The sequence below is a fragment of the Megascapheus bottae genome, chromosome 17 (assembly GCF_031878675.1).
Source record: "Megascapheus bottae isolate mThoBot1 chromosome 17, mThoBot2.hap1, whole genome shotgun sequence".
In the NCBI taxonomy this organism is placed as follows: domain Eukaryota; kingdom Metazoa; phylum Chordata; class Mammalia; order Rodentia; family Geomyidae; genus Megascapheus; species Megascapheus bottae.
In genome coordinates, this window is record NC_143525.1 from 25,611,999 (window position 1) to 25,634,317 (window position 22,319).

A 22,319-nucleotide genomic window follows, 5' to 3' on the forward strand; every position below is an offset into this window, starting at 1 on the left:
TCACTGATCAGAGGAAACTGACAGCTCATTCACTCATTCTCCTGTTAACTTAAATCTTCAACAGGATTTAACTCTGACACTTAGGGAAGGGATGGAGCACAGGAGATTTGTGTCTGAGGTTTACAGAAGCCTTGGACCCTGACTGCCCTTTATTTTGTACCCAGTGTCTTCTACACTCTGGCTGATGTTAGTCAGAAGCTAGAGGGGATCAGTTAGCTCCGAACCAAGGGAAGAGACCAGAGAGACAAAAAAGTCTTTTATTTCCAACTTCAGAGTAATGTAGTTACTCAGAGATAGGATCTATTTTCTAACTGAAACCTCAAGAGGAGCAGGAACACAAAGGTTTGTTTGATGACAGTAGGCACAGCAATTTCTGTTAGCTTGTTTTGTTCTTACTTTTTTGAGGCAGTGTCTAATTATGCAGCCTGGGCTGGACTAAACTTGCTTTGTAGCCCAAGCTGGCTCAAATGTGCGATCTTCCTATCTCAACCTCCCAAATGCTGCAAATACAGGCATATGCTACCATGCCAGCTGGCACAGTAGTTTCTGAAGGAAAAATAAGATTCTCTATATAAAAGACTTATATAAGCTTGACTAGGGAGAGGATAACTACACAGAACCAATGCCAGGGTTATTCCAATCCCTGACCAAGTTCAACGTGATAACCTATGTTCCCCAGAGCTCAAACCCTGGTATGAACATTAGAATTAAGCCCTATTTGTTATCAACTAGATTTTCAGATTCTATTCAGGAGGGCTTCTGCAAGTTCTGCTAAGGAACAGGGTGGGCACTTAAGGCCTCTTACTTATCCCCTTGTGGTCTCTCCTTGCCCATCTTATTGCTTCCCCCACCCCAAGCAGTCTGGGTGAGACCAATCCTCCCGTGCCAGGAAACACTGCACATAACCGTGGTGCTCTTCTGTAGTGTTGTCCTCTGCAGTCCCAGAGTCAAGGCACCCTCGGGCTAGTCATCCACTGTGATGTTCCGGAAGAGGTATGCCATGGACTCTCCATTGTGGATTCTCCGAATTGCTTCAGAAAGAATCAGACTGATATCCACAGTCTTTATCTTGGGACACTGCAGCTTCTGGACCTCATGAGGGACTGTGTTTGTCACCACCACCTAAGCGGGCAGCAGAAGACAATAAACACAATGATGTTGAAAAGTAGGCCTAGCAGGGGCCACAGCTCCTGAGTTTGGGTTTTGTAATTTTTTTAGTATTGGGATTCAAACTCAGGGTTTTCAGCCTCTTAGACAGGGCTGAGCACATGACTGTCTTTTTGGCTATTTGTTGTGGCTGTTTTGGTGCCTGTGCTGGGGCTTAAACTCAAGGCCTGAGCATTGTCTCTGAGCTTCTTTGCTCAAGGCTAGTAGTGCTTTACCACTTCAGCCACAGCCCCACTTCCAGCTTTTTGCTGGATAACTGGATGTAAAATAAGCCTAAGCTGGCTTTGAACTATCCTCTTCAGATCTCAGTCTCCTGAGTAGCTAGGGTTACAGGTATGAGCCCCTGGTGCCTAGATATAGATTTATGGGCTAATTCAGCTTTACTCCACGGAAAGGTTAGATGGCTCAGAACACAGAACTCAGGGGTAGTGATGTAGCTCAGCTAGTAGAGTGCTAACCACTGAAGCAAAAGCGTCAGGTACTGAGTTTAAGTTCTGACCAAAAAAAAAAGCACAGCACTCAAGTCCAGGGAGATGTCATGGGCTTTACAGGACTAGAGTGAGCTCGAGCTCTATGCAGGGAAGAATTCAAGTCTCAAATGTCACCACAGTGTCAAATTACATTAAAGAACAGAAGTGACAAATACATGTAGATGTGTATGCCTAACTAGACATCCCTCAACAAAGATGTTAGCCATAGCAAGTTAAGCAGCTAAAGACCAATGGAGTCATTTATCACTGACAGAAAGCACAGCAGCAAGTCCTGACTCAGGTTGAATGGTCCAAGTCCTTCCAGTGCACACAGACCTCATCAATGGAGGATTCCTCAATCAGGCGGGGGGCGTCGGCAGACAGGATGCCATGTGTGGCCATGACATATATCTTGTAAGCACCTCTCTCCTTCAGGATCTCTGCAGCAGCTACAAAACTCTCCACATCATCGATAATGTCATCCTGCAAGAAGGGTCAGTGCCACAGGGCTGTCCTTTTTCCCAGTCACATAAGACAAAGACAGAAACAGTAGGTATTTGCGAATGTCCCATGGCCTTCTAACCGGGAAAGCATTTGCAAGTGGAGCCAGCATGTCAGTGCAAAGCCAGGCCATGGGGATTCCTAGACTCCATTAGTGACAAAAAGTACAACTCACCTTTTGTCTCATGCCTGCAAGTTTAAGGATTAAGCAAAGTAACTTAAGGGTCCATCAGAGCCCTTCAGATGAAAGTTAGGGATGGTACTGAGCTTCCGGGGTATGTGTGTGTGTGGGGGGGGGGTGTCAGATTTTTTTTATCTGCTTGTTTACATAAGAAGTCCTGCTGCTTATCCTAAAGGGATTTGGGTGAGAAGGGACAGACGGACCCATGGAAATCCATCATTGTTTCTAGAAACATAACCCCAGAGTGGACAACCACAAGGACAGAGTCACATACCACAATAATGGCGATTCGGCCCCCGACATCTCCAACCACTGTGATCGGTGGTTTCTCTTTGGCCATCATCACTAACAAAACAAAACACAAGCCCCAGTGACCCATGTTGCAGGATGAATGTAATCACAAGCTTGTGACTTCAGCTCAGACCACAGGTATGGTATAGTGATTCCTTTCTACCACCTGGGGTGGCTCAGCCAATAGCTGAGGCAAGCCCTGTAGATGATCTTACACTTCCCAGTAGCCTGGGTAGAAAATAACACCAAATAGGTAAAACTAACAGGTCTTAGCTTACCCACTACATTAAAAATGTATCATTTCAACATATAATCAATACAAACAATTGTTACTTAAAATTATTCACATTTTTTTCATACTAGCCTTCATTATTTGGGTGCAATTTTTTTTTTTTTTTGGATGGGTTGTGGGGCTTGAACTTGGCCTGGGTGTTGTCCCTGAGCTCTTCAGCTCAAGGCTACCACCCTATCCTTGAACCAAGCCCCACTCCCATTTTTTAGAGGTGAATTGTAGATAAAGAGTCTCAGGTCCTTTTGTCCCGGGCTGGCTTTGAACCTTGACCCTCAGATTTTAGCCTCCTGAATAGCTAGGATTACAGGTGTGAGCCACTGCCCCTGTTTCTCCCCTGCCCCCAGTCCTGGGGCTTGAACTCAGGGTCGGTCAGTCGGTTGGTTTGTCTGTCTCTCTCTCTCTCTCTCTCTGCCCTTCCCTCCCTTCCTCCCTCTCTCCCAGTCCTGGGCTTGAGTTCAGGGCCTGAGCACTGTCCTTGGACTTTCTCAAGGCTAGAGCTCTACCACTTGAGCCTTAGCACCACGTCCAGCTTTTTTTTTTTTTTTAAATGTATGTGGTACCGAGGAATCGAACCCAGGTCTCCGGGCATAAAGCACTCTACCTAGGCTTAACTTCCAGCCCCTGTCCTTGGGCTTTCTCAAGGCTAAAACTTTAATAATTGAGCCACTGAAACACTTCGGGCTTTTTCTAGGTATGTGGTATGGAGGACTCGAACCTGGGTCTTCATGCATGCTAGGCAAGCACTCTACCACTGGGTCAAACTCCTGGCTTGGATGCATTTTAAGTATCTACTTCTCAGGTGAGACTAGCCATATTTCAAGAGTATAGTTCTCACATGTGACTCCAGCCATCTGCACAAAGCAGATGATAGGAGGGAGAGGATAAAAGTGTTATGCAAGCAGTAGCAGCAGTGGTATCTAACACCCCTTCCCCTGCCACACACACAGAGACTAAGGAAGGGTCCTACAGAAAACCCAAAGGGTGGCTAGGGGTATGGCTCATTCCTTATACCTAAGTGTCTAGATAAGCTGAACACATAAAATGGTGGCTTGCAAAAACAACAACAACAAAAAAACCCAGAATGCCTTTATTACAGAGTAGAAAAAAATAAAGAGCACCTCACAGGCCAAAAATGCCAAAACTTCCAATAGCTTATTCAGAAAAGAAACCACTCAAAATCCTATTTTCCAAATTTATGCTGAAGGTCAAGGACAGAGTATGCTGAAACCTTCCTGTATAAGATTCTGCTCTCTGTTTTGTCAAAGGCCACTCTAAGAACAAAATGAAGCCAGGTAATGGTGGGTCATGCCTGTAATTCTAGCTACTCAGGAGTGTAGATCTAAGGATCTTGGTTTGGTCAGCAGAGACAGGAAATTCCATAAGACTCTTATCTCTAGTCATCAAAAAGCAGGGAGTAGAACTGTGGTTCAAGTGGTAGAGCACTAGCCTTGAGCAAAAAACTCAGGGCAGCATCCAAGCCCTGAGATCAAGCCCCAGGACTGGTGTACCCATGCACACACACACACACACACACACACACACACACACACACACACACACACACACGAATCATACAACAATACTTAGAGCCATTGTCATTGTTAAAATATCAACTGTGGTTTTCTCTTTCCTTCTTTGTTTCAGATTTCCACTTTCTCTACATTGGATTTTGACAAAAGGGGTATTTTTTCCAAATAAAATATGGCTGCATTATGAAAAAGTGCAAGCATATTTCTACAGTACAAAGTGCATATGAACACACGTGTACCTTACCCTGGTGTCAGCTAGCCAAACTTCCCTCTGCCAGAATAAGGACAAAAGAAGGCAGGGAGGAGAGGAAAGGGAGGGACATGTGGCCTAGTACACAGTGCTTGCCTAGCATGTATAAAACCCTGTGTTTGATTCCTTAGTACCTCATACACAGAAAAAGCCTGAAGTGGCACTGTAACTCAAGTAGTAGAGTACTAGCCTTGCGCAAAAGAAGCTCAGGGACAATGCCTAGGCCCTGAGTTCAAGCCCCAGGACTGGCAAAAAAAAAACAAAACAAAACACCACAGGAAGAGGGTTGGTGGTATAGCCCAGGTAATAGTTTGCCAGCCAACAAAGCAAGAGTCAGATACTGAGTTGAGTCTAGTCTTGGGACAATTAAAACAAACAAAAAAAACAATGGATGCCATTTAAAGACAAAGGACATTTACAGTCTATGACACTATTACTTACAAAGGGGAAAGCCAGTAACTAACTTCCAGAGGAAACCTGCCAGGTATCACTGTAACCAAGGGACCAAAATCAACCTCACCAGCAAAAAGGACACATCACATGTTTCCTGTCACATTCCTGCATCTAAGCATGAGAACACAAGTTCTAATTAAGGGACAGTCTGTAAAATAACTGGCCTGCACTGTTCTGAAGCATCAAGGTCAGCTAAGACAAAGAACAGAGAAGCCAATCAGATTATACTACATGAGAGTGAAGGGAAATAAAAGGGCAGAATGCAACCCTGGATTAGGACTTAGGCCAAACACCATTTTTTCTTTGTTCCAAAGGACACTGCTAAAACTTAGATAAGAGCTGTGCTTAGATAATATTATTGCAACAACACTAGCTTCCTGTGTATGAGAATTAGAAAGTGGTTATGTAAGAGTGTTTTGCATTTAGGCACTATACATTCAGCATTATGAATCTAGTGTATTTTCACTTGCAAGTAATATAAAAAATAGTACATGTAAATGTTAGACTTGGGGACTCAGTGTAGAGTACAATTAATAAAGATTTTTTTTTTTCATTTCTCCTTCTTTGGATGTTCTGAAGTTAGAACTCAGAGTCTTTCATTTATTAGTTGGGTACTCTACCACTTGAGTCACACCACCTCTAGCCTCCTGTATTCTTTATTTTTATTTATTTATTTTTTTTTTTTTTTGCCAGTCCTGGGCTTGAGCTCAGAGCCTGAGCACTGTCCTTGGACTTTCTCAAGGCTAGAGTCCAACCACTTGAGCCTCAGTACCACTCTGGCTTTTTTCTATGTATGTGGTACCGAGGAATTGAACCTGGGCCTTCATGCATGCTAGGCAAGCACTCTACCACTAGGCCAAACTCCTGGCCCTTTAATTTTTTTTTTGTATGTGCCAATTATCAGGGCTTGAATTCCAGGCCTCGAGCTCTTACTCACAGCTAGCACTCTACCACTTGAGTCATGCCTCTGGTTCCTGTTTAACCTGCTAGTTAAGAGAAAAAAAAAATCTTGGACTTGTCTGTACTGGCTTTGAACTGAAATCCTCAGATCTCAGCCTCTTGAGCAGCTAGGACTACAAGCATGAGCTAAGAGTCCTTGTCTCTTGTATGCTTTTTTAGCCTTTTCTCTAGGTCTGAGGTTAGTTCAAAATTAAAAGTTCATAGGATAAAGAAATATAGATTCTCTGAGCCAGCTGCCTAGTAGTAGAATAATGAGGTATAAAGGTAATGAGGTAATGAAAGGTAATGATGAAGGGTCAACAGACAGCACAGAGCATTTCTTGGTGTATACAGAAAGATCAATGTGTGTTCTCCTGACAGCATTATTTCCCATAGCCAACGCCTGTATAATAAATAACCTGTATGCCATCAATAGGGGACTGATAAAATAAATTATGGTATGTACATGATATGGAAAACTGTGACAGTAAAAGACTCAGAAATCAGCCAGGCGCTGTGGCCCATACCTGTAATCCTAGCTATTCAGGAGGCTGAGGCCCGAAGGATCAAGGTTCAAAGCCAACTCGGGCACAAAAGGCCCAGAGACTCTTATTTCCAATTAACTTCTAGAAAAAAAAGGGGAAATGGGGCTTGGCTCAAGGAGAGGGAAGTAGTGTAGAGCTGAAGAGCTCAGGGACAGTGCCCATGACCCACCAAAAAAAAAAAAAAAAAAAAAGGCAGAAATCTGCCTTATGAATTTATGAATGAACAAAGCAAGACAGAGGTTATGCGTGCCAAACCCAGCATCCAGGAAGGAAGCAGAGGCAGAGAAAAGAGGATCTTGAGTTCTAGGCCAATCTGGATTAAATAAGAGAGCTTAAGTTTGATGATTACCTGAGCCACTAGAAAAATATGTCTCAAAAACAACCAAAAGGCTGTGGCTGGTAATTTTGATGTTCTAAAATCTAAGTGCTAGTGATTGTATATAGAGATTCCCTTCTTGAATACTTGTGTGTTAAACATATCATTTGAAAGATATAAAAATCAATGTTAATAAATTCTTAAAAAAAAAAAAAAAAAAAAGGCTGGCTGGGAGTTGGGCCTAGAGGTAAAGTGCTTGCCTAGCATGTACAAAGACCAGAGTTTGGTTCCTGGGTACCACATACATAGAAAAAGCCAGAAGTGGTGTTGTAGCTCAAGTGGTAGAGCTCTAGCCTTGAGAAAGCCCAAGGACAGTGCTCAGGCCCTGAGTTCAAGCCCCAGGACTGGCAAAAATAAATAAATAAAATAAAGAAGGAAAGAAACAAAAACAGAGAGAGAGAGAGAGAGAGAGAGAGAGAGAGACACCACATACTTACAAACAAAATCTATTACTAATTTTTCTTTTCTTTTTTTTTTCCCCTGGTCATAGGTCTTGAACTCAAGGCCTCGGCACTGTCCTGAAACTATTTTGCTCAAGGCTAGTACTCTACCACTTTGAGTCATAGCATCACTTCCAGTTTTCTAGTAATTAACTGTCTCAGGGATTTTCCTGCCCAGGCTGGCTTTGAAATGTGATCCTCAGATCTCATCCTCCTTTGTAGCTATAATTACAGTAGCTATAATTACTTCTTACATAAAGAGAAGCATGGGAGATAAATAGGGAAAAACCCTGAAAATGCTCCTCTGAAGTGGAGTAAGAGGAGCTGTCAGTATTTGTCTATTCTATAGTTTCTAAACTATAGATGGTTCTGAAGTATGGTTAACAAGATTCTAATCGGACATTATTTCCCTTCTAAAACCCTTGAACCTATCTGCCAGTATAAATGCTTGTTTGTATCACTTAAAATCCACGAAGTAAACAGCTTCCACAGTGTTGGATTATTAACAGCAAGTGAATAGGAATCAGGCCAAAGAGCTGCATTACATTACTAAACCAATGCTGAAGTTGCTCCATGGCCAAAGCCTGATTTCTGATCATCAGATCATTACACTCTCACTCATCTTATCAAAGTGTGAAGTCCACACACACACACACCTTACTTACTAAAGTGAGCTTACAAAGAAGGTGAAGTAAATACCATGAGATTGTTTAAAAAGAACAAAATAAGCAAAAATGACAAGCTAGCACACATCCCACACAGGTGTTAATTTCCAACCACTCATGCTAGGTAGTTTCATTTGTGGATCAAAAGTCAGAGTAAGGGGCCAGGAGTTTGGCCTAGTGGTAAAAGTGCTTGCCTAGCATGCATGAAGACCCAGGTTTGATTCCTCAGTAACACATACATAGAAAAAAAGCCAGCAGTGGTGCTGAGGCTCAAGTGGTAGAACTCTAGCCTTGAGAAAGTCCAAGGACAGGGCTCAGGCCCTGAGCTCAAGCCCAGGACTGGCAAAAAAAAAAAAAAAAAAAAAAGTCAGAGTGAGCAGGGAGTATGGCCTAGTGATAGAGTGCTTGCCTAGCATGCACAAAGCCCTGGGTTCAACTCCTCAGCACTACATACATAGAAAAGGCTCTCAGAAGTGGTGCAGTGGCTCAAATGGTAGAGCACTAGTCTTGCGAAAGGCCAAGGACAGTGTCCAGTCCCTGAGTTCAAGCCCCAAGACTGGCAAAAACAAAACAAAACAAAAAGTCAGAGTGAAGCTTACGAGGCAGTTCCAGGCCAGGGTGCACAGTGGCATTCTTGACCATTGGTGGGGAGTGCCGTCCGTCGTCCATGTCTAGCTCTGTGCACTGAGCTTCCCCGTGGATCACTGCCAATCCCAAACGCAGCCTCTCAGCATAGGACTGGGCTCTATGAGAAAGTTGAAGAGCAATGAGTGATGATGGGTGACAGCTGACGGTACTAATGTCACTCTACTGATCAGAAGACAAATGTATTATCAGCCTTCTAAAGGCACACAGTAGAATTCTTTCTATAAATCAGGCAATGGCTTGGCACAGCAGGTAAGTTTTGAGTCTAGATCATTTTGGTTCTATCTTTTGACCCATTTTTTTTCTTTGTTTCCTTTTCTTATTTATTTATTTATTATTGCCAGTACTGAGGCTTGAACTCAGGGCCTCGGCACTGTCCTTGGGCTTTCTCAAGGTTAGCTCTCTACCACCTGAGCCACAGAACCACTTTCGGCTTTTCTATGTATGTGGTACCTAGGAACTGAACCCATGTCTTCGTGCATGCTAGACAAGCACTCTACCACTAGGCCAAACTCCCAGCCCCTGTGAGCCTTTTTTTTTTTTAAAGAATTTATTAACATTGATTTTTACATCATATTTCAAATGACATGTTTAACAAACAAGTATTCAAAAAGGGAAGTTCTATATACAACCACTGGCACTTAACCACTGGAACATAATCAAAATTAGGGTAAGGGTTTGTATATCATAGATGCATATTAAACTAAGTAATAAAACATTATGTCTATAGAGTCATAGGTTTTTATGTCTATGTAGTTGTGTTTATCTCCAATATCATGTCCATGGCATTGGGTATACAAAAATTGAGTCCTCGCTCTTGTGCTGTTTGGATCTAATAGCCACATATTGAAGATACCATGTGCTTTTTGTTTCTGTGGTCTTGACTTGTCTCACTCAACATGAATTCACTCTAGCTCCCTGTGAGCCTTTTTTATATTGTTTGTAGGGCTTGAACTCATGGCCTGGGTGCTGTCTCAAGAGTTTTTTCACTCAAAGCTAGCACTCTAACACTTTGGGCCACCGCTCTATTTCCAGTTTTCTGGTGGTTAATTGGAGATAAGAGTCTTACAGACTTTCATGTCCATAATGGCTTTGAACCACAATCTCAGATCTCAGTTTCCTGAGTAGCTAGGATTATACGCATAAGCCACCAGTGCCCAGCTGTGAGTCTCTTATCTTCAATCAATTACCAAAAAGCCAAAAGTAGGTCTATGGCAGAGCCCCATCCTTAAGCAAAATAGATAAACAAATAAATAAGGGATAACATCCAGGCCAGGAGTTCATATCTCAGGGACTATCATGAAACAGACAAAAAAAAAAGTCCTTGGGCTGGGTGTTTGGCCCAGTGGTTGCATGCTTGCCTAGTATGCACAAAGACCCGGGATCAATTCTTTAGTACCATATACATAGAGAAAAAAGCTAGAAGTGGTGCTGTGGCTCAAATGACAGAGATCTAGCCTTGAGAAAACCCAAGGACAGTGCTCAGGTTCTGAGCCTAAGCCCAGGACTGCGCCCCCCCCCCCCCAAATCTCTAAAACTCCTTAGCCAGGTACAGTGGCTCACATCTGTAATCCTAGATACTTGGGAGGCTAAGATCTGAGAATCACAGTTCAGAGCCAACCCAGACACTAAAGAAAGTGAGACTCATTTCCAATTAACCTCTAGAAAATGGGAAGTAGGGTTAAGGCTCAAGGGGTAGGGTGGTAGTACCCTTGAGCTGAAGAGCACAGGGTCAGTGACCAGGCCCAGAGTTCAAATCCCACGACTCACCCACGCCCCCCCCCCAAAAAAAAAAACCTCCTGAAAAATGCTCCATTTTCTATTTCCTGAGCCTTTGAAGGGAGTATTTCATTTTTTCCTACAGGAAAATTCACCAACTCAGTGCTGTGTTGCACTATGCTGTCTGCAGACTGGAGATGAAGCCAGGGTGAGGACTTAATGACAGTAAGGGACTAGAGCTGACTGCCCATACTGCAGCAGCCCCCTCATTCATAAAGACAAATTCTGATTTTATAAGCACCCTGATGGGATTTTTATAAATGTCTGGTTTAAGCTAGGCAGGGTGGCTCACACATGTAATCCTAGCTATTTCAGGAGGCTGAGATCTGAGGATCATAGTTCAAAGCCAGCCTGGGCACGAAAGTCCATGAGACTTTTTTCTCCAATTAACTACCAAAAGAATGGAAGTGGCACTATGGATCAAATGACAGTGGTAGGTAGCCTTGAGCTGAAAAGCTAAGGCACAGTGCCCAGGCCCAGAGTTTAAGCTCCACGACTGACACACATACATACACAAAGGTCTGCTTTACTACCTTTTTGCAGCATCAGGAGACTTAGCCACAATGACTGCATTTCTGTAGTTTGGAATCTAGATTTGGAGGGAAAAGAAAGAATACTGAAAAGTTACTTAAAAAAAAGAATACCGGGTGGGGGGTATGGGGAGGGTAATGGGTTCCAAGATATGTGAAAGGGTATCAATGTATGTGAATTAATGCACCTTCTATCTGGAAAATATCATGTAACCCTTTTACTAATTATAATTAAAAAAATAATGAATCATCAAAAACAAAAACAAAAACAAAAAGCTTATCTATCAAGTCCTCACAATGCTGTCTGAGAAACCTCTGCCACACAGATACTATCATCCCAATACCCTCCCTGCTCTAAACCTGAGGCTGTAAGCCAACACCATTAAAATGTTCTGTAACTATTGCTGTCCTCAGGAAAACAAGTCTTTGCCAAACCTCTCTGTTGTTTATTTCTATTTTTCCTGCTTTAATGAAATAAAATTACATATTCTTAATATATACAAAAAAAAGAATACCAAGACACTTATATGTTTTCTTCTTTATATAGTAATGTATACTGATAATCAAATATGCTAAAATTTCATCTACATATTTAGATTTTCTCAGCATTTATCAATTGCAAAAGTACTGCTAACATCTAGAGGATCACACATATTTCTTTTTTTTTTTTTGCCAGTCCTGGGCTTGAGCTCAGGGCCTGAGCACTGTCCTTGGACTTTCTCAAGGCTAGAGCTCTACCACTTGAGCCTCAGCACCACTTCTGGCTTTTTTCTATGTATGTGGTACCGAGGAATCGAACCTGGGTCTTCATGCATGCTAGCAAGCACTTTAACCACTAGGCCAAACTCCCGGCCCCCACAAATATTTCTTAGTCAGGTATTGATAACTCATCCTAGCTACTCAGGAGACTGAGATCTGAGGATCTCAGATCAAAGCCAGCCCAGGCAGGTAAGAATGTGATATTTATGTCTAATTAACCACTAAAAAACAAAAGCCAGAGCTATCACTCAATTTAGTAGAATGCTAGCTTTGTGCAAAAAGGCTCAGAGGTAGCTCCCAAGTCCTGAATTCAAACACCAGAAATGGGATTGGGAATTTAATTTTGCTCAATGGAAGAGCACTTGTTAGCAAGTACAAGGCCCTGAGTTTAGTCCTCAGCACTGAAAAGCCAAACAAACCAAACAAACAAAAATCAAGAACAGTATCAAGCAAAACTAAATCCTTCATTCCAAAAAAACAAGCAGATGGATTGCTCTTAATGTCTTCTAAAAATCTGATGCTCTGTGATTAAATGCTGAGTCTATCTGGCTGCAGTGGCTTCAACTCAGGGCAAGCTCCTTCCATGTGCCTCTCAATAGTGAAATCTGATACCAGAGGACACTACAAAGGCTCTCTTGGAGGGCAAAGGGGTGTTTGCTGGTAGCTCCTCACTTCTTCCTGGATATATTGAAGCAGGAAAGGTGAGGCTCTAAGGTTGTCCACAGGAAAGCTGAAAAAGCCTTGTATTTCCTTTTGGTGAAGATCCATAGTGATAATGTGAGTTAAACCTGAAATTTTAAAACAAAAAATTACAAAGTTCTCCCCTACAAGTCCATGGCTAAAGTGGACACAAATCAGATGCTTGGCTGCTGCTTCCTACCACACTGAAGCAAGTGACACTGTGATTCACTATGTAGTTGTAGACTTCATTATTAATCTTAAACTTAATAAAGAAAAGAATAAGTTCACCCTAACACCAAGAAGCCAGGACTTTCCACAAGAGAAAGAATTAAAGCTAGAAGAAGCATACTCCCTCTTCCATATACGACAAGTTTGAACACAAATTAAAGAAAATCAGCAGGGCTCAGTTGCTCACACCTATAATCCTAGCTACTCAAGAGGCTGAAATCTGAGGATCGTGGTTCGAAGCCAGCTCAGGCACAAAGTCTGTGAGACTTGTCTCTAATTAACCACTGGAATTGGCGCTGTGGCTCAAAGTGTAGCCTGGAGTTCAAGTCCCACAACTTCACCCGCCTCCCCCCTGCAAAAAAAAAGAGCTGGGCTGGTGGCTCATGCAGACCAGTGGCTTACACCTGTAATCGTAGCTAATCAAGGGGCTGAGATCTTAGGATCAATGTTCAAAGCTAGTCTGGCACAAAAGGACCTGAGACTCTTATCTCCAATTAACCTCTGGAAAATGGGAAGTGGGACTTGGCTCAAGGGTAAGGCAGTAGCCTTGAGCTGAAGAGCTAAGGGACAGTGCCCAGGCCTAGTTCAAGCCCCATGACCCACAAAAAAAAAAAAAAAAAAAGAAAGAAAGAAAGAAAGAAGAAAAAAAAGGGAAAAAAATAAAATCAGAACCTAAATTTTGAACATGAAATTAATAAATACCAAAGCAACATCATTCAAAAGAAGAGGCGGGGAGGGGGGGAATGGGGAGGTGCAGTGATCTATGCATGTTAATCTACCTATTCAGGAGGTTAACATTAGGGAGGACTGAGATTTGAAGGCAGCCTGGGTAAAAACGTTTTAGATACTAAGCCTCTAAAATAACAAGCAAAAAGTAGGGATGAAGGGGTGGCTCAAATAGTAGATACTAGCCAAGTAGGTATGAGTTTAAAACTCAGCAAAAAACAAAACTCCAAAACAAAACAGAACATAAAAACAAAGAGCCAGTATCTTATACCTGTAATCCTAGTTACTTGAGAGGCTGGCAACAAGAGGATCATGCTTTGAGCCAGTTCAGGCATTCAGTTAAGACCCTTTATCATCATAAAACAATATCCACCAGTCTTCCCAGCTATGCAGGAGCCAAGATAAAGAGGATCACACTTTCAGGCCAGCCAGGACAGAAAATTTCAAAGGACTCCATTCTAAACAGAAGAAGCTGAGCATGGTGCTGTATACTTATGACTCTACTACAGGAAGCCTCAAATAGGTGGATCATGGTCCTAGTTCAGGCCTAAGCAAAAAGTGAGACTCTATCTCAAGATAACCAATGCAAAAAGAGACTGAAGATATAACTCAGCAGTAGATCATAGTCTAGTAGCAAGTATGAGGTCCTAAATTCAAATGCCAGTACAACCACGAAAAAATTAGGAAAGCCTTTATTAAAGATTGGAGGGAGAGAAGTCTAGGAATGTGGCTTAGTCACAGGGTGCTTGCCTAGCATGCACAGGCCCTGGGTTTAATTCCTCAGTACCGCATGAACAGAAAAAGCAGGAAATTGAGCTGTGGCTCAAGTGGTAGGGTGCTAGTCTTAAGCAAAAGAAGCTCAGGGACAATGACCAGGCTCTGAGTTCAAGCCCCAGGACTGGCAAAAAAAAAAAAAAAAAAAAAAAGACGAAGAAAAAAAAAAGATTGTAGGGAGACAATTGGCGTAGTGGTTCAAGTGGTAGAATATCTGCCTAGCAAAAGTGAAATCTTGAGTTAAAATCCAAGGAGGAGGAGAAAAAGGAAAAAGAAAAAATGTGAATGCCAGTGGTTATGGCAGAAAATGAAAGCAAGACAAAATAATATGTGCACTGAATGAAAAGAAATTCATATAACATAGTACAAGATAAGGAAGTTTGGGTTGAGAGTTTGGTCTAGTAGTAGAGTGCTTGCCTAGCATGCATGAGGGCTCAGGTTTGATTCCTTGGTACAACATACATAGAAAAAGCTGGAAGTGGTGCTATGGCTCAAGTGGTTGACCTCTAGCCTTGAGAAAGCCCAAGGACAGTGCTCAGGTCCTGAGTTCAAGCCCCAGGACTGGCAAAAAAAAAAAAAAAAAAAAAAAGATACTGAAATTTGAATAATTCTCCTGCTTGCATGTCTATAAATACACTACAAATGGTCATAGGTCACTGGAAAACTTCCAGAGTGAAGAAGCAGCATTTCTAACAAACATCAAACAAGTAAAAGTCTCTGTAAGATGTTATTACATTTGACTTATAGGCCACCACTATACAAGGAGCATAACAATGAAAATGAGCTGCTGAACACAAGGGAACTGGGTGCCAGGAGAGAGATTAGAAACGGAAGTAGTAGTAAAAGGAAAATCAAGTTTAAATGCTATGAACACAAAAAGAACATAGTGCCAGGCATCAGGCTCCTTCCTATAATCCTAGCTACTCAGGAGGCTGAGATCTAAGGATCAAGGCTCAAAGCCAGCCAGGAAAGAAAGACTGTGAGATTCTTATCTGCAATTAACCAGCAAAACAACAACAACAACAACAACAACACACACACACACACACACACACACACACACACACACACACACACACACACACACACACGAAGAGTGCAGCTAATGGAGCTCAGATCACAGGATGGCAGCCAAAACCCATCATGACAGAATATAGGAACCATTCATAACCAGAGGAGGAGAAACCACTGAAGCAATGTCATTTCAAAGCAAGACAAAAAGAATTTAATACCAAAGCTTTTGGCTAACCAAACTATACAAAAGGAAAATGTAATCAGTGAACATGTGAAGAAATATGACTCAAACTATATTCCTGACATGAAATCTAATCCTCAATAGGGAAGGAAGAGAGTCTGATACTCACCAGCTTTTGCCAGCATGGACGCCAGGAGCTTGCACACAATGGACCCCCTCTTCCTCATCTTGCTCTGCTTGCTGTAGGGGAAGTAGGGGATGACCCCAATGATATTCCTGGCACAGGCTGTCTTCAGCGCATAGGCCATGATCAGTAACTCCATCACGGCTGTGTTCACATCTCTGAAATAGACAAGATTTGTGTTCTTTGTTTTTGGCTGGTCATAGGGCTTGAACTTAGGGCCTGAGTACTGTCCCTGAGCTCTTTTGCTCAAAGCTACTGTTCTACCGCTTTGAGCCACAGCTCCACTTGTGCTAAGATTTGTGTTCTTAAGTGGATTCCATGTATTAATCACTAGCAGGGGCTGCGAGGAAGCATTTTATTGTCACACCAGGTCATGATGGGACTTGCAAAAGCAAGGGGAAAAGATGCTGTTCCTAGCAGACTCAGCTCTGGTTTTCACCTGTGATTACTCAAGCCTAATAGGCTCAGTGGCCCCTCTCATCTTTGCCTGGATCTTCTGATCAGTGACTGTGTCATTGCAGTGGCACAGGAAGCAGCATGGGCCAGGGTAACCTAACACTAGCATCTCCCAGGAATTCAGACTAAGGCCAGTGTGAGTGCCATGGGAAGCCCATCTGCCCATCTGCTTAGACACCGTTATGTAAAGGATCTGCTGTTATTCTGGTGAGAGGCAGAATAAGGATGTGAGGGGAATGGGGAGGTTTTTGAAAATTTTGAAGATGTCACTCCCAAAGACAGATGTCTGTCAAAGATTTTTATAGGCAGAGAGGAATATAACCTCGAAGGACACCAAAGCACGGGTCCTGCTGGTAATAAATGTGGGTACCACTCTCTGCAGAGGCTGACTATGTCTGCGGTGGGCTATGCCCTTCTAGTGGTGCTGGGGTTTGAACTCAAAGCCCTGCCCAAGGGCTGGGAGTTTGGCCTAGTGGTGAAGTGCTTGCCTAGCATGCACAAAGACCGGGATTTGATTCCTCGGTAGTACATACCTAGAAAAAAGCCGGAAGTGGTGCTGAGGCTCAAGTGATAGAGCTCTAGCCTTGAGAAAGCCCAAGGACAGTGCTCAGGCCCTAAGCTCAAGACTAGGACTGGCCAAAAAAAAAAAAAAGCCCTGCACTTACGAGGCAGTCCACTCTATCATTTGAGCCCAGCCTCCAGCACAGCACTGCCTTTTTAACAGCAGCCTTGACATCCTTTGGCCTCTTCCCACTCTCCAGATTTGCCACTAGTCCTTAACATACCCTTTCTAAGACGGAGGAACTGTGATTCCCTCACTACATAGGCTACTGCTCAAGGAAGGTGCAAGCATTTCAGGTTTAATTCTTGAACTGACAAGTACTAGAGAGGCAGCCACAAATACTAGACATTAGATGACAGCAGACATCAGAATGTTCACCAACTAGGTATCTGAGTAGGATGGTGTAGTGGCAGGTCTTGGGGCAGAGCTGAGGGAGGAGCGGCAGCAGCAAGGACTTCCTTTGACAAATGTTTCCACTCCAAACTCAGCTCCTAGTGTGTCACTTATATGTGTTGTAACTATTATAGATTTCTGATTTAGTCTCTCCTGGAGAGTAGGTACAGTGATTCGAGGGCTCAACTCCAAGACAATGAAGGCTCTGGTCCTGGGCCACAGGTCAGTCCAATCTTTTCCTGTTTTAGCATCTTTCCTCTGATATAAACTAGACCATTATTTTTGCCTTCATATTCCCAAATTAATAAAGTTCAAGTCTGGCACAGGGGTCAGAGATGCAGTCTTTTGGTATAACTATAATAAAACAATTACGAAGTACATTCAAGGTCTTTGGAAAGTCACAATGTTTGGTCAGGAAACAGTAAACATATTCATTGAAAAAGTTGAATCAAGGTCAGGGTCACATATGTGGGATGGGGGCAGACACACACTCAATTCTCTCCCTCTGATGGAGCTGGAGGCGGGAGGAAGCACAAGGAAGACCGAGGTGTGTGAGGAAAGGAACAATCTCTTTTGGTTTGCTCTAGAAAATACATTTTTGTTCATTCTGTTTTATTTTCTGATTTTTCCTCTACCTGATGACTCATGCTAGGGAATTCAACATCTTTCAACCTAAGATTAAGGAAAGCCTCCTTGTCTGCCTCTCCCCTGACTGGTCAGCAAGGCAACAAAGAGGTCTTTGTGGCACTGGTTTCACCCATTTGCCGAGATATTGATTGGACACAGGCAGTGCTCTGTGGGTTAGCATGGGAAAGAAACTTGGCTGGCAGGCTTGCTTTGTTTATCTGTTCCCTAACAATGTTCCCAGCACATCCTGGCTAGTTCTTGAAGTCCTTGTATTGAAGTAGGACAATTTAACTATTTTACCAACAGTTTTTCTTTTCCCAAGGGTAATCACACCCTGAGTTAAAGTCAGCCTTGACTGCTTTATTGTTATGAATAGACAAAAAGTAATGGGAGATGAGGAAACACACAGCACACAATATATTAAAATGCTCAGGATTGTAAACAATAGGCAATGCCACAGATGTGGAAAATGAAACATGGTAATAGGGGGAGGGTGGAGGAAAATGGGACAAGAACATGGGAAGGGATATCAATGTGTGAGAAGTAATGTACCTACTACCTGGCGATTTTAACTGTAACCCCTCTACACATTACCTTGACAATAAAAAGAAAGAAACATGGTAATGGGGCAAGACTTACCCCAGCCCAGCAACTAGAATGACATATCAACATGCAAGCACTTGTACATAGCCATGAAAATGTCTTTCAGAAAGTACCTTTTAAGCATTGTATTTATTGATTTAGTTATTCTACTCAGCAGACACATTATTTTCTGAGTGGCTCTGCACTGTTCAACAACCAGGGTAATCACACTTCATCTAGGATGGTTGTGCTGTGCTCAGACATAAATCTACTCCCAGCAACCAGAGCCTTTCTAATATTAGCGTAGTCAAAACAAACGTAGTTTAAGTTCTGAGTGGTGTTAGGTGTTCCAAACCCATTCTGAGCACCATCATCCGTGTGTGCGTGTGTGTGTGTTAGGATGAACTCTCTCTCTGAAAGTAATGAGGCTTAATTGAACGTCTAAGCTTTAATATATCTAAAGTCACATTTTGGTAACAACATTTTCTCCTCATCAACTAAAGAAAAATCTCTAAGACATATTTCTTCAACTCTAATAAGCCCAAAATAGTAAAAAGAAAAGGACACTAGATTATCTATATTCTTTTATTAATTTTTTAATGTGTAGATAATAATGCTTGAACTCAGAACCTCATGTTGTTGCTTGTGGCTCATGGCTGGCACTCTACTACTTGAGCCATCCTACCAGTTCTGACTATTTTTTACTGGTTGCTTAGAAACAAAAGTCTTGAGAATTTGTCCTCAGATCTTAGCCTCATCTGCTATGACTGCAGATGTCAGCTACCGTGGGCATTACTTAAAATTTTCAATTCTTGTGGGGTACTGGTTGTTCATAACTATAATCCTAGCGATTCGGGAGGCTTAATTTTGAGGACTCCAGTTCAATACAGCTCAGAAAAGTGTATGCAACTCTTCTTTTGTGTGTGGAGGTCATGGGGCTTGAACTCTGGGCCTGAATGCTGTCCCTGAGCTCTTCAGCTCAAGGCTACCTCCCTACCCCTTGAGCCCCAGCTCCACTTCCCATTTTCTAATGATTAATTGGAGATAAGAGTCTCATGGTCTTTAGTCCCTGGGCTGGCTTTGAACCAAGATCCTCAGATCTCAGTCTCTTTCTATGTGACTCTTATCTCTAATCCACCACGAAGAAAAATCTGGGAAGTGGTGCTACAGCTCAAGTGGTAGAGCATTAGCCTTGAGTAAAAGAAGCTCAGGTACAGTGCCCAGGCCCTGGGCACTTAAATTCTACTTCTGAGTTTGAACTCAGTGTCTCACATTTGCTAAGCAAAACTCTACTACTTGAGCCACGCCTCCAGCCCTTTTTTGCTTGTTATTTTTTAGTAGCTTGATAACAGGCGTGTCCTTTATTTGTTACTTAAGTGATAAAATTACTAGTTTATTGTGGCAAGCCCAAAAACCCTTTTGTTTTTTGAGACAAAGTCTAGTTATATAGCCCAGTTAGGCCTCCATTCAACTCCAGATCCTCCAGCCTCTAGAATTATAGGTATGTACCAGCACACACAGCCCAATAACCTTCTTTATGGATACACACACACACACACACACACACACACACACACACACACCCTCCTCTTCACTTTATTTCCTCTGTTCTTTCCTCATCATTCTCAGAAACATAAGAACTGGCAAGTTTTGCTTTGATATGGCCAAGGTGACCACCACTGGGCACAGGTGCATATGTGCAGCCCTGCAGAGACTGAGCACAGGCACACATGTGCAATCAAATTTTCTCAAGAGCAGAGTCCTTCTCATGGCTATTGCTAAGGATTCAGAGGACTGCTTCCAAGTCTTTTCTTCACTTGTTTTCTAACTCTGTAAGTACAGTGGAGAAACAGTGGCTGCAGATGGGATTAGCCCACTTCTCTCCATTCTTCTTTGCTCTTCCCTTCTGCCTGCCCAGGGTTATACTAGACTGCTGTGGTGAATTTCACCAGAGAATTCTTGGCTACCTTGAGATACTATAACCAAGAATTAAGAAAAATGTAACTTCTTATTCCAAAGAACCTCAAGCCATGCTGTTCCCACACCAAGGCCAGTATCTTGGACCATGAATACAAGGAGGGGATAACAAAGGGTCGGTGCTGCTGTGATTGTGCAGGTGTGTGGCTCAGTGGCAGATCACTGGCTTAGTATGTACAGGCCCGGAGTTATATCCCCAGCAAAACACACACACACACACATGCTGGAGGTGTGGCTCAAGTGATAGAGCATCAGTCATAAGCAAGGGCAAAACTCTGACTTCAAAGCTTGGTACAAGTGGGGGAAAAAAAGCAACTAAATAAAGTCATCAAAATATGCCTTTCACAGGCACACAGCTTCAACTCTCCCAATATATCTGAAAAGCAAAGGCTCCTAAGGCTACACCTGAATGGCCACAGGCAGTAGGGAAGCAGCTGGTAAACTCCAGCCATCCACAGCCAGACTAGGTAGACCATTTGAAATCACCTGACTCAAATGATTCTCAAAGCCGGAGCTGATAGTTCACGCCTGTAATCCTAGGTACGCAGGAGTGAGGATCTCGATTCAAAGCCAGCCCCGGGCACGAAAGTCTGTAAGACTCTTATCTCCAATCAACCCCAGAAAACCAGAAATGGTGCTATGGCTCAAGTGGTAAAGCATTAGCCTTGAGCTGAAGAGCTCAGGGATGGTGCCCAGCCCGAGGGGGGAGAAAAAAAAGACTCTCAAGTGCAAGCAACAGAACCAAGGTGCCCAGCATTTCAGCCATTCCTGCTCTAGCCCCACCACTCCAATGTATTCACTGGATCTTTTACTGGAGAATCGAAGGTCAAAGCTCATGAGATTAGCACTGTTTAGTGACAGTGCTTCCACATTTAACACACATCCTTTTGTTCCCATAAAGTCAGTTTGGGCAAAGGACAGACTTTGCTACTTGATCCTGATTGGACTTGGACCTCAGTGTTAGTGACAAGCCCGGCCCACCACAGAGCAGTGATTTGCTGCTGCTGCTTTTTTTTTTTTTTTTGCCAGTCCTGGACTTGAACTCAGGACCTGAGCACTGTCCTTGGGCTTTCTCAAGGCTAGAGCTCTACCACTTAAGCCACAGCACCACTTCTGACTTTTTCTATGTATGTGGTACTGAGGAATCGAATGTAGGCCTTGGTGTATGCTAGGCCTACCACTCTACCACTAGGCCAAACTCCCAGCCCTGTGATTTGGTTCTTCACCACCCTCAGTAATGGAAGGCCTAGCAGCTATACCAAGGGCCTGGGGCTAATGCCATGCTCTCTCATGCCCTGAGGAACTGGAGAAAAGAACCAAGGCAGTGCAGCCTCTCATTACAGCATCAGGAAAGCACACACTGGAGTAGCCAGCTTTTTCACTCAGGCCTGGAGCTCTACCACTTGAGCCAGAGCACCATTTTTGGCTTTTTGGTGGTTAGATGGAGATCAGAATCTCATGTATTTCCTGCTCAGACTAGCTTTGAACTGTAATCCTTAGATCTCGGCCTCTTCAGTAGCAAAGATTACAGGTGTGAGCCACCAGTCCCCAGCTATTAAGTGTCATTTGAACAAGACCTGAAGAACTGAAGCACAATACATGGGTGGTTCAGTGCCGACAAGTCTAGGTGGTGCTCAAGGCTTTAAGGAAACACTCCTGGCTGGTCTGCTATGAATTCCGTCAGTCTCCAAGTCACTTGGGCACACATGATATTCTCTTCACCCATGACCTCTACAAAGTCTCGGGTCCTGCTAACTGGCAATGCATACCCATTCTTTACCCTGCACTCATATTTCCAGATCTGTGTAAAAATTCGGCCACTCCAAGTTTTTGGCACTCTGTCCAACAATGGCAATGAGGAACAAAGGAATATATAATCTTCCCAACAGATTCCAGGGGAGAGTCTTGGGACTTCATCTGGCTTTTTGTTTTGTGTTGCACTGAGACTTGAACTCAAGAGTCTCACAACTGTCAGGCACTAGTGACTCACACCTATAATCTTAGCTACTTAGGAAGCTAAGATCTGAGGATCACTGTTCAAAGCCAGCCAGGGCAGATAACTTCCATGAGACTCTTATCTCCAATTAAGTACCAGAAGCAACACTATGGCTCAAGTGTCTTA

The 22,319-nt window shown here is 43.0% G+C and overlaps 1 protein-coding gene across 1 annotated transcript in view; it reads right to left on the bottom strand.

Annotated features, from left to right (window-relative positions):
- Nucleotides 1-243: 243 nt before the first annotated feature.
- Nucleotides 244-22,319, bottom strand: part of Prpsap1 (phosphoribosyl pyrophosphate synthetase associated protein 1) — a 30,426-nt gene continuing 8,350 nt past the window's right edge. The window contains exons 4-10 of the mRNA XM_090350361.1: nucleotides 15,586-15,758; nucleotides 12,485-12,600; nucleotides 11,057-11,112; nucleotides 8,699-8,844; nucleotides 2,594-2,664; nucleotides 1,974-2,120; nucleotides 244-1,122 (exon numbers count right to left, since the gene is read on the bottom strand). Of these exons, the coding sequence (XP_090206487.1) occupies nucleotides 964-1,122; nucleotides 1,974-2,120; nucleotides 2,594-2,664; nucleotides 8,699-8,844; nucleotides 11,057-11,112; nucleotides 12,485-12,600; nucleotides 15,586-15,758 (868 nt within the window). The 3' untranslated portion in view covers nucleotides 244-963. The remainder of the gene's footprint in view (nucleotides 1,123-1,973; nucleotides 2,121-2,593; nucleotides 2,665-8,698; nucleotides 8,845-11,056; nucleotides 11,113-12,484; nucleotides 12,601-15,585; nucleotides 15,759-22,319) is intronic.